Genomic DNA, 15,503 nt, shown 5'->3' on the forward strand with positions numbered 1-15,503 from the left:
TGAAGCGCTGGAATAAGTTTGTGCAATCAAAGAGGAACTACTTTGAAGGAGACAAGACTAAACATGACTAAAACGGTAAGCAACGTTTTTTTTGTATTGCAATAAAATTTATAACTACATTGTGGATAATAATTGACTTACCCTCTTTGTAAGGAATGGTCTATTTAAATTTTCTATACGTTTTTGTTCTGTAAATTTCATTTACTATTATTCCTTGATTAATATTTAATCATTACAATTTCTCTTAACATTTTGCCTATGTTATAAACGTTTGGTTTTGACAGTTAGTATCAGGGATATATATACATATAGGAAACAGAATTACAAAGAAGAGATTTTATAAACGGGTACAAGAAAAATTGATCAAAGGTATCAAACAGAGACTGGGCGGTAAAATAGAAAAATAATCCATTCATCTTTATATATATATATATATATATATATATATATATATATATATATTAGTACTACATAAATACATCTGATAAAATAACTAATACAGAGCCCCCATGTTTTGACGGTTGTCTCACAAACAATTCTACGTCGTTTTGTGATATTAGGAAGTGTAGTTAGATTGTCTTGTGTGTCCCGTCACGTCGTCGCTGTACGTTTGAATTTGTGTGAAAGCAGGGATGTTCTCATAGTATTCATACATACACATACACACATGTATATAGCTGGCTGTATCCCTTAGCAACGACGTTGGAAATCTCTGCGCAGTCGCGTTTAGATATCGCGCTATAAGTTTGACACTCCCAGTCTACGTTTGAACGTCGAACCAGTTGGTTTGTTGGATTGTTTTATTGTTTTTTGTAAACATAACCTTATACATATATATATTGTGCTTATTATATATATATATATTCACAGATTTGGATAATCGTAATAATTATTAATTTTTTATTTTAATAATAACGTCGAAGTGTTTTTTTTTTGCTTTTTTTACATTTATATATTTTTTATTTATTTATAAAAATAATAAATAAATATTTTTAAAAAATACATAAAAAACTATGTGGTACATTTATCAGATAATAAAACAGTGATTTAATCTTTAATAAACTAAAAAACTTATTTATTTATTAACTTATATTTATTTAAAAAAAAATTAAAATAATAATAATTTCATTAAGAAAAAAAAAATATATATATATAAATTGTGTGTTAATAGTTTTATATAAATACATATATCTATATAAAATATATAAATAAATAAAAATGGATTCAAGACCAAATTCAGTGTCACCATTACCAGAGCCAATTGCACCTATGGCTGAATTTGATAAAACACCGCCTGAAGATGGTTCTCAAGGTACAATACCATTGGATGATTTACCACCACCACCCTCAACAATAACAATATCAGCACCACCAGTTTCTGATGTTAATAGTTCAGCACAAAATTCGGCAAATAAAAAAAAGTAAGTTTATTATTATTATTTTTTGTCTTCAGTCATTTGACTGGTTTAATGCAGCTCTCCAAGATTCCCTATCTGTATTATTTTTAATAAATATATATCATAAAATCCAAAATATTTCATGTTTATTTAAGATCGATTATGTAATTTTTTTAAATATGATTTAAAAGTTGTTTATATTTACTAACGGTGTAATTTTATCGTATAAAATTTAAATTAACGGCACTTTTTATTAAAATATATAATTAATATTTTTAAATAAATATATATTTTCTTTTTTTCATTTTAAATCAAAGGATATTAAATTATATAAAATAAAAATTAAGTATTTTATTACACGACTGCCCAAAAAGGAGTGTATTGTATTATTTAAGGTGTATGTATATTCCATCGCAGCAGATCAACGGCTGAACAGAATTAGATGTATGATCCTACGTTGGAATTTTTACGTTCCCGGAAGTGTCATAGGGTTTCTCTCTTTCTCTCTCATTCTATCCCTTTCTATATATATATATATATATATATATATATACACAGGTAATTCAAAAGGAAAGGAAAATAATCTTTCTTTCTTTTCCTGTTTAACCTCCGGGAATTACTGTTCAGTTATTACTTCAGAGGATGATATGTATGAGTGTAAATGAAGTGTAGTTTTATACAGTCTCAGTTCGACCATTCCTGAGATGTGTGGTTAATTGAAACCCAACCATCAAAGAACACCGGTATCCACGATCTAGTATTCAAATCCGTATAAAAATAACTGTTTTTACTAGGACTTGAACGCTGGAATTCTCAACTTCGAAAATCAGCTGATTTGCGAAGATGTGTTAACCACTAGACTTACCCCGGTGAATCACTATTTTTTGTTTGGCGTAAGATAATTTTGTTAAAAGGGTTTTTTTTTGTCTTAAGTCATTTGACTGGTTTGATGCAGCTCTCCAAGATTCCCTATCTAGTGCTAGTCGTTTCATTTCGGTATACCCTCTACATCCTACATTCCTAACAATTTGTTTTACATATTCCAAACGTGGGCTGCCTACATAATTTTTTCCTTCTATCTGTCCTTCCAATATTAAAGCGACTATTCCAGGATGCCTTAGTATGTGGCCTATAAGTCTGTCTTTTCTTTTAACTATATTTTTCCAAATGCTTCTTTCTTCATCCATTTGCCGCAATACCTCTTCATTTGTCACTTTATTCACCCGTCTGATTTTTAACATTCTCCTATAGCACCGCATTTCAAAAGCTTCTAATCTTTTCTTCTCAGATACTCCGATCGTCCAAGTTTTACTTCCATATAAAGCGACACTCCAAACGTATACTTTCAAAAATCTTTTCCTGACATTTAAATTAATTTTTGATGTAAATAAATTATATTTCTTACTGAAGGCTCGTTTACCTTGTGCTATTCGGCATTTTATATCGCTCCTGCTTCGTCCATCTTTAGTAATTTTACTTCCCAAATAACAAAATTCTTCTACCTCCATAATCTTTTCTCCTCCTATTTTCACATTCAGCGGTCCATCTTTGTTATTTCTACTACATTTCATTACTTTTGTTTTGTTCTTGTTTATTTTCATGCGATAGTTCTTGCGTAGGACTTCATCTATGCCGTTCATTGTTTCTTCTAAATCTTTTTTACTCTCGGCTAGAATTACTCGGGTAATAAACGGGTAAGTAAAGTAATTAACCCTAGTTAAACGGGTAATAAACATAAATAGAAATAAAATTTTTCCAAGGTGCCTTACCCCTTTTTTTTCTTTTTCCAGTTTAGCCTCCGGGAATTACTGTTCAAGTATTACTTCAGAGGATGATATGTATGAGTGTAAATGAAGTGTAGTTTTATACAGTCTCAGTTCGATCATTCCTGAGATGTGTGGTTAATTGAAACCCAACCACCAAAGAACAACGGTATAAACATAAACTTTTTAAATAAAGGTTGTAAAGAATTTAATTCTTAATAAAATAATAAGAATAAAGTCTACTTAAGAATTTTGAAGTTTATTAAAAACAATACGTATATATATATATATATATATATATATATCAAAATGTAACAGATTTTAACTAGGTATTTATTATACAAAAGAATTAAATATTTTAGAAAAATAAAAAATGCAAACACGGACGATAAATTTGACTTTTAAACAATTAAATAAATACCCATACTGGATATAATACTCTGTTTAAAGAACATTCTTTTTAGAGACTTTCAATTATTGAGCAGATTTGTTTTGCATTAGTTGAACCGTTCTGTGAGTTAATTTTATTTGCGATTCGCTTGCTGTAAATAATAGTTAAGAAATATTACATAGTTTTAAAACGCTGAGATAAGTTTTTATACATTCTATATTAATGTTAAATCAATCAAAAAATATTAATAATCCTAAAGATTGTTTACTATAATTTTAATATTATTCTATTTAAATGTATTAAAAAAATTCATTATCCATGACCCTTCGACCAGGCCATTTTTTAATTTGAAAATTTTATTGAGATATAAAACAGTTCAATATTGCTTTATTATATGATAATATCTTCTCTATACGTATGTGTGTGTGTGTGTGTGTATATATACACGTAGGCTCGCGTGCTTGTGTAAGCGTGTATCTTAGCGGTTTTTCCCTTGTATATGTTCAGATGATAAGATTCGTTTTTTTTTCCTATTGTATGTATATTATTTATCTAATTTATTAATTGTATTACAGTAATGTCAAGGTCATATTTTGTATTATAATTATATGAAATAAAATATATTTTATAATTACATTGCATTAAGATATTAATTATTATCATTTTGTAATGTACATCTTTTTTTATCACCTTTTTTTTAATATAGAAAAACTGATTTAAAATTTGTAGAAATTGGTTACTTTTATATGTATATATATTTTTTTTATCTTATTCCGACAAAGAAACAAATTTGCTTATTTTTTAATAATATACTATATTTGGAAATTACGAGTGTTCACTCCTCTTATGTCTTATAAATGATTTTAAAACTAAATAATTAATTTCATAATATTTCCATTAACAAATTGTGCTTTTTTTTGTTTTTAATTTTATTACCTAATCAATTTTTTGTTAATTCATGCAATATTAATAAAATTATTAATTTGTTTTTATTAAAAAAAAAAAAAGAATAAAATCTTTTTTACGAACTTTTCGAAGAAAAGTACATATTACTTATGTTCCCCTGATTGCAGTATGAATGAAAATGAATTTTCTTTACGTTTTGAGCGAGATACGAGGAGTACGAAAATATCATTCACTTAAACTAAGGTTTCCTTATATACAGAGTGATTTAAAAAAAAAAACTTTACAAATTTAAAAGCGTAGAAAAATTTATTTACAGCGTACAAGCGTACAGCGTACAAAAAAGTTAAAGATTCAGTTGAGGTGTGATTTCGTGGCAAAATATATCAACTTTTGACTTACGTAGTTCATTAGTACCCAATTCGGCCACCAGCGCTGTTAAAAATGGATATATTTACTGGTACGGAACGTGCTCGCTGTGTAATTTCCGTAGACAGTACGTTAGGTTGCCTGCTAGTAGTCCACCAACCCACCGGGTTGGTCTAGTGGTTACCGCGTCTTCCCAAATCAGCTGATTTGGAAGTCGAAAGTTACAGCGTTCAAGTCCTAGTAAAGCCAGATATTTTTACATGGATTTGAATACTAGATCGTGGATACCGGTGTTCTTTGGTGGTTGGGTTTCAATTAACCACACATCTCAGGAATGGTCGAAATGAGAATGTACAAGACTAACACTTCATTTACACTCATACATATCATCCTCATTCATTCTCTCAAGTATTATCTAAACCAGAGGCTAAACAGGAAAAAGAAAGAAAGTCTACCGGGTTGGTCTAGTGGTTAACGCGTCTTCCCAAATCAGCTGATTTGGAAGTCGAGAGTTACAGCGTTCAAGTCCTAGTAAAGCCAGTTATTTTTACACGGATTTGAATACTAGATCGTGGATACCGGTGTTCTTTAGTGGTTGGGTTTCAATTAACCACACATCTCAGGAATGGTCGAACTGAGACTGTTCAAGATTACAGTTCATTTACACTCATACATATCATCCTCTGAAGTATTATCTGAAAGGTAACTATCGGAGGCTAAACAGGATAAAGAAAAAGGTCATACAATTTACTCTTGGCATCTAATCTTCATTGAGATACGCTGTTCTCTTAAACATAGTACAAAATCACATCAGCTTTTTGAAGCTGCTGTGGAAAAACTCAGAGAAAGCTTTACACGTAGATCGAAGAAACCAATTTGACGTACGACACATGAGACTGTCATTCCGCAAGCTACTGGGGTTTTGGTTTCCGCCCTTTCCGTATAAGGATGAGCAACTAAACTTAAACTCGGCTCTGAGGGATGCAATAGCTTCTATCTCGCCGGGAACGAAGTTCCCGCCAGATAGCCGGGACTTGGTCGTTTAGGCGCCACGCCTTTAATGAGGGAACTCCAAAGGATGGGGTCCTGACAAACGACTGTTTGCCGGGTATTATGTAAACGATTGCTCTTGAAGTATCATCCTATGAAATAATACCTTACTTGGTTCCCGAGGCTAAACAGAAAAAGAAAACAAAAATATTATGGAAATAATAACATATAACGCTCCCGGAACAAATAAAAAATTGTAAAAAAACTCAGAGATATTCGTTAAGTAGTTTTTGTGTTATTATGGCACACACAAAAGGAAGATTGTCTTTTATTTGTATACTTATATAATTTATTTTTGAGTAACAGAAAGAAAACATTTATTTATTTGCACAGTATTTACAGGTAAAATAAAAAATAAATGAAAGAAAAATTAATGTTTAATTATCTTTTTCTTCTTTTCCAACACAATTTCTTCTTGTAAAATTAAATTCGGTATAGACTTTTCTTTAAAATAAAAATAAAATAAAATATAAGAGGCTTTATATTTTCTTTTGATGTTGTGTACTTCTCTTACAATATATATTTAGAATTAATCTTGGTAAATGTTTCTCTTTTAACAACGCCCTGTTTAAAAACGAATCATTTTTTTTTTAACTGTGCAGTTGTTGTTGATTACTTTAATTTAGTTTTTATTTATTTTTTTTTAATAAAAAATGTTCTTTTAAATCTTTATTTATTATTTTTTTATAAAAAATCTTTTAAAGATAATAATTTTACTAATTAAATTTGGAATAAAAAAAAATAATAATTTTTTTATTATATTTTGCCGTTGAATTAGAAATTAAAAAAAAAAATGTTTGATGTAGTATGAACTAAATTAATAATGAAATTTTATAAAAAATAATATTTAAAATATAATTTGAAAAAACTGATTAAAAATGCCTCTTTACTGGTAGAAAAACACCTGATGTGGACACCACATGATTTCCATGTACGCCTTACACACTTTCTTCTAAAATGAAAAGTATATAAAATTTTATTTCACTAAAAACTTCTGATTTTTTATACATATTTTTTATTGTTATTATTGAAGTATTATTTATTGTACATATTTCTTTACAATCTGAGGTTAATAATTATTAATAAATCAATATATTTAAATTTAAAAAAAGTTGAAAAAAATGAATTGTAGTCTGATTTCACGACTACAATTTCGACTTAATTTCCTTTTTTTTCTTCAAATTCTCCTTGTAAGATCCAAATATTTCGTTAATTAAAATGTCATTTGAGTATAATTCTGGAACCGATGAAAATAAGTACCACTTATGATATATCATTGAAAATTTGATTTATGCGTCTATGTGCGCGCCTATGAGTGGTTGTCCGTATTTGAAGAATCAAAGTTATATATTTGCATATATAATTACATTTTAAGAAGACCTGATTTACTGCGCATGTGAGAGTGCAAATTTAAATTACTTCTCTCCCTCTTTTCTATTTGACAACGCATCCGTTATTATCGAGTTAACTTTCTCTTGAATAAATTTAATTTTAATCCTATCTTCCTTTAAAATTTTCTCGTACTTAATCAAAAACATCTTCTCATACCGAAATTCTTCTTTTTTTTCTTTTTAACTTTTATCAAACTATCAGTGCGTATTTTTCAAAAATAAAAGTTCATTCTATCAGTAATTATAACTTAATAATATATTTTTATGTGCAAACGTTATTTATTACAAATATATTTTCTTATAAACTTTTTTAATTAAAGTTGAAAAAATATGTTGTTATTTTATTTTAATTAAATAAAATATAGCATAATTATAAAAAAATAAGCACAGAATTTAATAAGAAGTGAAAAAATCTGATGTGGACACTACATGACTTCCTTGTGCACCTATTAAATTAGATATAAATATTTTTAAAAGTATATAAAATTTTATTTTACTAATAAATTCTGCCTTTTTCATTTTTATTATTTTTTTTATTGTTATTGAATTATTATTTGTCATAAAACCTTTTTTACAATCAGAGGTTAATAATTATTAATAAATCAATATATTTAAATAAAAAAAAGTTCAAAAAAAGTAGATATAGTCCGATTCGAACCGATGTTTTCCCCTTGTAAGATCCAAATATTTCATTAATTAAAATTTTATTTAGCTATAACTCTCGAACGAATAAAAATAAGTGCCACTTATGATTATATCGTTGAAAACCTCTCAATGAGGGCTTATTACTGCAGTTAAGAAAAAATCCAAATTCTTTGGATTTTGAAAATTTTTTTGCACATAATTGGTCCAGTCGATTGTAATCAAAAGAGGAGGTGAACAAGTAGATGTTACAACAGTCCTAAATCTAAAATTTCAACATCCTACGGCTAATCGTTTTTGAGTTATACGAGATACGTAAATACATACGTACAGACGTCGCGCCGAAGCTTTTGAAAATGGATTCGTACAACGAAGTAAAAAATTTGATATGAACCCTCATGATTTCCTTGTATGCTTATTAAATTACATGTACTCATTTATTTTCAAATGAAAAGAACATAAATTATTGTTTCATTAATTTTTTTTGTCTTCAGTCATTTGACTAGTTTGATGCAGCTCTCCATGATTCCCTATCTAGTGCTAGTCGTTTCATTTCAGTATACCCTCTACATCCTACATCCCTAAAAATTTGTTTTACATATTCCAAACGTAGCCTGCCTACACAATTTTTCCCTTCTACCTGTCCTTCCAATATTAAAGCGACTATTCCAGGATGCCTTAATATGTGGCCTATAAGTCTATCTCTTCTTTTAGCTATATTTTTTCAAAATGCTTCTTTCTTCATCTATTTGCCGCAATACCTCATCATTTGTCACTTTATCCACCCATCTGATTTTTAACATTCTCCTATAGCACCACATTTCAAAAGCTTCTAATCTTTTCTTCTCAGGTCATCCAAGTTTCACCTCCATATAAAGCGACACTCCAGACATGTACTTTCAAAAATCTTTTCCTGAATTAATTTTTGATGTAAACAAATTATATTTCTGACTGAAGGCTCGTTTCACCTGTGTTATTCGGCATTTTATATCGCTCCTGCTTCGTCCATCTTTAGTAATTCTACTTTCCAAATAACAAAATTCTTCTACTTCCAAAATCTTTTCTCCTCCTATTTTCACATTCAGTGATCCATCTTTGTTATTTCTACTACATTTCATTACTTTTCTTTTGTTGTTTACTTTCATGCGATAGTTCTTGCGTAGGACTTCATCTATGCCGTTCATTGTTTCTTCTAAATCCTTTTTACTCTCGGCTAGAATTATTATATCATCGGCAAATTGTAGCATCTTTATCTTTTCACCTTGTACTGTTACTCCGAATCACTGATGGTCAGTGATTGAAAAGAGTAGGCTTCTGATTGGTTGAACACATGTACAGGATGATTCAAAGAAACGGGAAATTTAAAAAATTAAATAACGTTAATGAAATCTTTTTTTTAGAAAATGAATTTTATTTCATGTAATTGTACAAATGTTGCCATTTTAGGATACATACATTTTAGTTTATTTTTTAAAGATGACATCTTGCAGGTGACCTCCTCTTCTACGTAAACACTCACGAAGTCTCTTCGTTAAATTTTTCACGGTTTGATGTAACATCTCGTCTGGAATTTCCGCAATTGCTTCTCAGATCTTTGCCTTCAGTTCTTCCGTTGTAGCAGGTCTACTGTGGAACATTTTGCTTTTAAGGTGACCCCACAAAAAGTAATCGCAAGCTGAGAGATCAGGCGATCTGGGAGGCCATCTAATGTCACCGTTTCGTCAAATGACACGTTGTCCAAACAATCGGCGTACAGCTGCCATCGATATTCGTGCAGTACGTGACGATGCTACGTCTTGTTGAAACCAGGCTGTGTTAAGAATCGGTGGAAATCTCATTTGTTGTTCCACAACAAAGGTTTCAAGCACGGCTACGTAACGAGCCGACGTCACTGTAATCGCAAGACCGTTGTCATCCTCAAATAAATAAAGGCCTATAACACCGTAAGGTGACATAGCACACCACAAGATCACTTTCTGGCTGTGGAACGGACGCTGGTGTAGCTGCGTAGGATTTTTTTGTGCCCAGTATCTGAAATTTTGCTTGTTAACAAATCCATTGAGGTGGAAATGCGCTTCGTCTGACATCCACAGTTCGTGAACAAAATCTTCGTTATCGTTTATCATCTGAAGCGTTACATTACAGAATTGTGCTCGCACAATTGGATCGTTCGGTTTCAGTTCCTGGACGATCTGCAACTTGTATGGATGGAATTGCAAGTCCTTCACTAACATTTTTCGAACGCTTGAACTATGCGATCGTAAAGATGCTGAGAGACGACGGATTGACCGATGTGGACTTCGTGTGACAGCATCTTGTAAAGCTTGAACATTCTGTGGTGTACGGACGGTTTGATCACGGCCTGGAGATTTCTTTTTCATTGCCGAACCGGTTTCCTCAAAATTAGATATCCATGTTTTAATTGCACGTGCTGATGGAACACTGTCGTGCCGTCCCAGATTAAAATGACGGCGAAATTCCCTCCACACTGTTATTGTTTTTATAAAACGCTTTGATAGCAAATGCACGTTGCGCATCACTCCCAAGGATCCATGACAACTAAATGGCAGGTTAGGTTAAAGAGGCTGGCGCCACTTATCAAGTGGTACCAATCGCCCACGACTACCAACACATCTTTCAAAATTTCCTGTTTCTTTGAATTACTCTGTATATTAATGAAAATCTGTTTCGTAATGATCATTATAATGATAAAACTTCCAACCGCGTAATTCAAATATTATTATAAAGCTATAGAAAGGAAAAATATAAAACTTCAAACTTGTCGGTAAAGATACAAAAAGACTAGTATAAATATTTGTACTTGTTTTATATTTGTTTATACACTATAAAAATGTTTATTTAAATAAAAAGAATAATTATTTATTTTTCGAGGCGCCGGCCTCCGAGTGGTAGCGTCTCGGCTTTTCATCTGGAGTTCCTGGGTTCGAATCCCGGTTAGGCATGGGATTTTTCATACGCTACATTACCATATCCCACGTACAAGCTTCAAGCTTATGTGGCGTTAACATCAAACAAAACAAAAAAAAATTCTGGCGCCGAATTAATTTTATGTAATTTTATTTATTTTTTATTATAAATAATTAATAAATTCTTAGAAATAACAGTTTGTTATTTTTTAATAATTAATTCATAAACTTATTACAATACTGCTTAGTCAAATTTTTATTTGACATTAGATAACCTTTATTGGTTTCCCTGTTGTTTGTATATATTTATTTTTAAATAAAATAACTATTTTATTTTTTGTTTTATTATCAATGCATTTTTTAATTGTGATTTAAAACGTAAAATACAGTTATATTTTATTAATGATAATTTTTCGTTACATAGAAATTATTTATCCTTACTGTGATTTATTTACATTTATATAAATATAAAACAAAAAAAAAATGTTTAAAGAAATTTTAATATAAAATATACAGAATGATTCAGGAGGATAGGGCAATACTTTGACAACTCATTCTAGAGGCTAAAAATAAGAAAAAAGTTCATATAAACATAGCTCCGAAAACGCTTCGTTAACGAGTTATACAGAGTGAAAAGATTTCGCCCGAGTTTCAGTTCCTCCGGGTAAATTAAAGCTTTCTGAAATTCTGGGAAGGTCAATTAAGAGGAAAATTCAATTGTTTCTTGTGGTTTTTGAGCTGGGAAATCGAAAAAAATAGGTTCCAGAACTGTATCTCTCTTAGTTTCTAAGATATCCCATGTAAAACGCCAAAAATAGGGTCAAAAAACATATTTTTTTTTACGTTTGACGTACAATAACGATGCTAAATTGGCGATAAATCGTACATTTTTTAAACGTAAATTGTAGAGAATTTAATTATAAGAAGATTGATGTAAATAATGTCAACAGAAAACAAATAAAATTTTAAACATGTCGACTTTTATTAACAACAAAATAGATTAATTTTTAACAGATTGAAAAAACTTTTTCGTTATGTACAGTAGAAAATAACTGGAGGAAGAAAGAATAGTTACTGTTTTTATATGATAATGGTAAAATGCTGCTTACAACTAGTATTTCATGTGGTTAATAACTTTCAAAAATGCCACCGTTTCGACTCTTATTAACAACAAAACCGACGGAAACTTAGAAGAAAATGTTACAAAAAAGAAAACAGATGTGTCTAGTAGGTACAATCATTTTAGTCTTACGGAAAACAAGTTGGCAACACTGATTTTTTTCATCACAATTTGTTTAAATACTACTCATTGTTGTCAGTTAATTGTGGTAATGTGTAAAATAACCTTTCGCTGATCAATCGTGTTTGCAGTATTATGTTGAATTCTTATCGTAAAAATGTCAGAAAACCTTTAAGAAGTGTAACTTTGTATTCATTTTACAGTGCATAAATATCAAGTCTGTTAAAAAAAAGGGAAATTCTGTTTAGTTTTGTTTTGAAAAATGCCGCATGTCTTCGCTAATGCCGAATATGCCGACCAAATTTTCATCTATAGATTTTGAAAAGGAAGTGCTGCGGCAGCGGTTACGGAATATCGACATAGGTATCCCCCCGGTCGTGTTGTACAAAATCGTAAATTTTTAATAATTTTCGTGAGAATGGTACACTTCCCAGCGCTCATATTTCATTTGAACGACAAGCAAATCACGCTGATGAAGGTGAAAACACTCTGCAGATGGTTCAACGTAGTCCGGCAACGAGCACACGATTAATTGCAACACGGCTCGATATTTCACAAAGTAGAGTATGGAGGACATTAAATAATAATGGATTGCATCCTTTTCATATTCAGAAAGTGCAACATCTCCAGCCTGGTGACTACGCCAGCCGGCTGCGGTTTTGTCAACGGGTTAATAGGAATCAACATTTAATTCCATTTATACTATTTTCGGATGAAGCTACTTTCATTCGTAACGGAATAAACAACACACGGAATGCGCATCGGTGGTCTGAAGAAAACTCACATGCTACAGTATAAAAAAAATTTCCAGCAACGATTTTCAGTGAATATTTGGTGTGGTATCGTAGACCAATTAATTGGTCCTTTCATACTACAACATCGTGTCACAGGGAGAAATTATCTTGAATTTTTACGTAATGAATTTATTATATAGCTGGAAAATATCACCTTAACAAAACGAATTGAAATGTATTACCAATTTGATGGAGCTCCTAAACATTTCACTAATGAAGTAAGGCATTGTCTTGATGAAAAGTTTACTGGTAAATGGATAGGACGTATAGGGCCGGTTAATTGGCCACCGAGATCCCCAGACCTCACTCCGTTGGATTATTGTTTGTGGGGACGTTTGAAAAATGAGGTTTACAAGCAAAAAATAGACACACTCGATAAACTGATTGCTCGCATTCTCAACGCTGCAGCTATAATCAAGGAACGCAATGATACCGTTAGACTGGAGACACAAAATCTAGTACAACGCGTTGAAAAGTGTATTGAACACAACGGCGGCATTTTTGAAAGTTATTAAACGAGATGAAATACTACTTGTAAACAGCATTTTACCATTATCATAAAAAAACAGTAAATATTCTTTCTTCCTCCAGTTATTTTCTACTGTACATAACGAAACAGTTTTTTCAATCTGTTAAAAATCAATCTGTTTTGTCGTTAATAAAAGTCGACATGTTTAAAATTTTATTTGTTTTCTGTTGACATTATTTACATCAATCTTCTTATAATTAAATTCTCTACAATTTACGTTTAAAAAATGTACGATTTATCGCCAATTTAACAAGGTTATTGTACGTCAAACGTAAAAAAAAATATGTTTTTTGACCCTATTTTTGGCGTTTTACACGGGATATCTTAGAAACTAAGGGAGATACAGTTCTGGAACCTATTTTTTTCGATTTCCCAGCTCAAAAACCATAAGAAACAATTGAATTTTCCTCTTAATTGACCTTCCCAGAATTTCAGAAAGCTTTAATTTACCCGGAGGAACTGAAACTCGGGCGAAATCTTTCACTCTGTATAACTCGCTAACGAAACGTTTTCGGACCTATGTTTATATGAATTTTTTTCTTATTTTTAGCCTTTAGAATGAGTTGTCAAAGTATTGCCCTATCCTCCTGAACCACTCTGTATAAAACAAAAAAAATTAGTAAACAAATTTAATATCTAAATTTTAAAAATTTGTTAAATCTAATAACTTTATCATTTGGTGAAAATTTAAAATTTTTCAGCTCTATTTAAATATCAGAAAAAGTTAAAGTATCATCGGTTGTAAAAAAAAATAATAAAACAGTAAAAAGAAGGAAGTAATAACAAGAAATGTTGTTATATTTATGGTTTTTATTTGACATCTAAGAAAAGATATGTTACTATTATAAGAAAGAACCAACAAAATAGTGGCCCTTTAATGTTTAAAAGTAATGAATTTAAAAATAGTTTTTTTTTGTTAAATCTATTAATAGTAAAGTAACATACGTATAGTTTTTTTTTCTTATTTATATCTCTTCAGTTATAATTTTACCCCTTCCTGTATGTTTATTTCATTTCCTTTTTAAGTTGTAGTTTTGTTTATTTACTTTTTTTTTGTAAATATTTTCTGTTTATTATAATTTATTAAATTTCCTAAAAATTTAAACTTTTTAATAAATATGTTATAGTATTTCTTTTCTTCTTATTATATATTTTAATTATAGTATGAATAACAAGATATTTTAGAAGGTTCTTGGTTCGAATCTTTTATGTTTTTTTAATGTTTTTTTTTTTATATTTTATTATCCAGTTATTTAACTAAATATTTTCATTACTTTTAATTTTAAAATTTAATAATTATTACATTTATTTATTTTTTATTTATTAGATATTTATATAATTTTTTTTTTACTTTTCAGTCAATTTTTATATTTGTTAATTATTATTATTATTATGCTTTTACGGCCAACATGGGACCACTAAGTCAATTTTAGTTGGATCTTTTCTGAGAAAAGCGTGTTATTTTACTCTTTCGAGCTGCCCAGTATTTCTTCATCCGTTCAGATCTTGCTTTCTTTTCTTCATCCGTAAACACCCTCTTCGTTGTATTTTGTCGTTTGTCTGTCTTTTGTTTAAATCTAATGCTTTTGTCTTTTAGCTTTGTAATTTTTCCAGTTTTATTCTGTAGGTCGGTCAGGGAAATTCCCAATTCTTTCATATCTTCTCTAGTTTCTTTGATCCATCCTACTTCTAGCTTTTGGAACCAGAGCTTTTCAATGATATTTCTTGACAGTCTTGTTTCCGGTGTCCTTATGAGATGACCGAAGAAAGAGATTCTTTTTTTCCGCATAGTATCAGTAACAGGCTCTATTTCTCGATACACCACCTCATTTGGCACAATCCACCATCGGCCTTCTTTTTGGTGTTTTTTATTGATACACGTTCTGACAATTCTCCTCTCTATTTTCAGAATTTTTTCAATTCGGTTTTTCTGAGTGATTTTGAAAAGGGTCTCGCTTCCGTAGGTGACTTCTGGCTGTACTACAGTTTTATAATGTTTAAGTTTTGTTTTAGCAGAAAGGCATTTTTTGTTATATGTTGACCAAGTTAATTTTTGGGATTTAATCATTTTATTTATCCTCTTTTGCCATGTCACTTTTTAATTTAA

At 30.2% G+C, this 15,503-nt stretch overlaps 1 protein-coding gene across 1 annotated transcript in view; it reads left to right on the forward strand.

Moving 5' to 3' along the window:
• The first annotated feature begins 721 nt into the window (after positions 1-721).
• nemy (cytochrome b561 family member no extended memory) overlaps positions 722-15,503 on the forward strand; it is a 239,409-nt gene continuing 224,627 nt past the window's right edge. Inside the window, exon 1 of the mRNA XM_075381791.1 lies at positions 722-1,421. Coding sequence (XP_075237906.1) covers positions 1,219-1,421 — 203 coding nt within the window. The 5' untranslated portion in view covers positions 722-1,218. The remainder of the gene's footprint in view (positions 1,422-15,503) is intronic.

This window comes from Lycorma delicatula, chromosome 13 (assembly GCF_047948215.1).
Source record: "Lycorma delicatula isolate Av1 chromosome 13, ASM4794821v1, whole genome shotgun sequence".
Taxonomy (NCBI): Eukaryota; Metazoa; Arthropoda; class Insecta; order Hemiptera; family Fulgoridae; genus Lycorma; species Lycorma delicatula.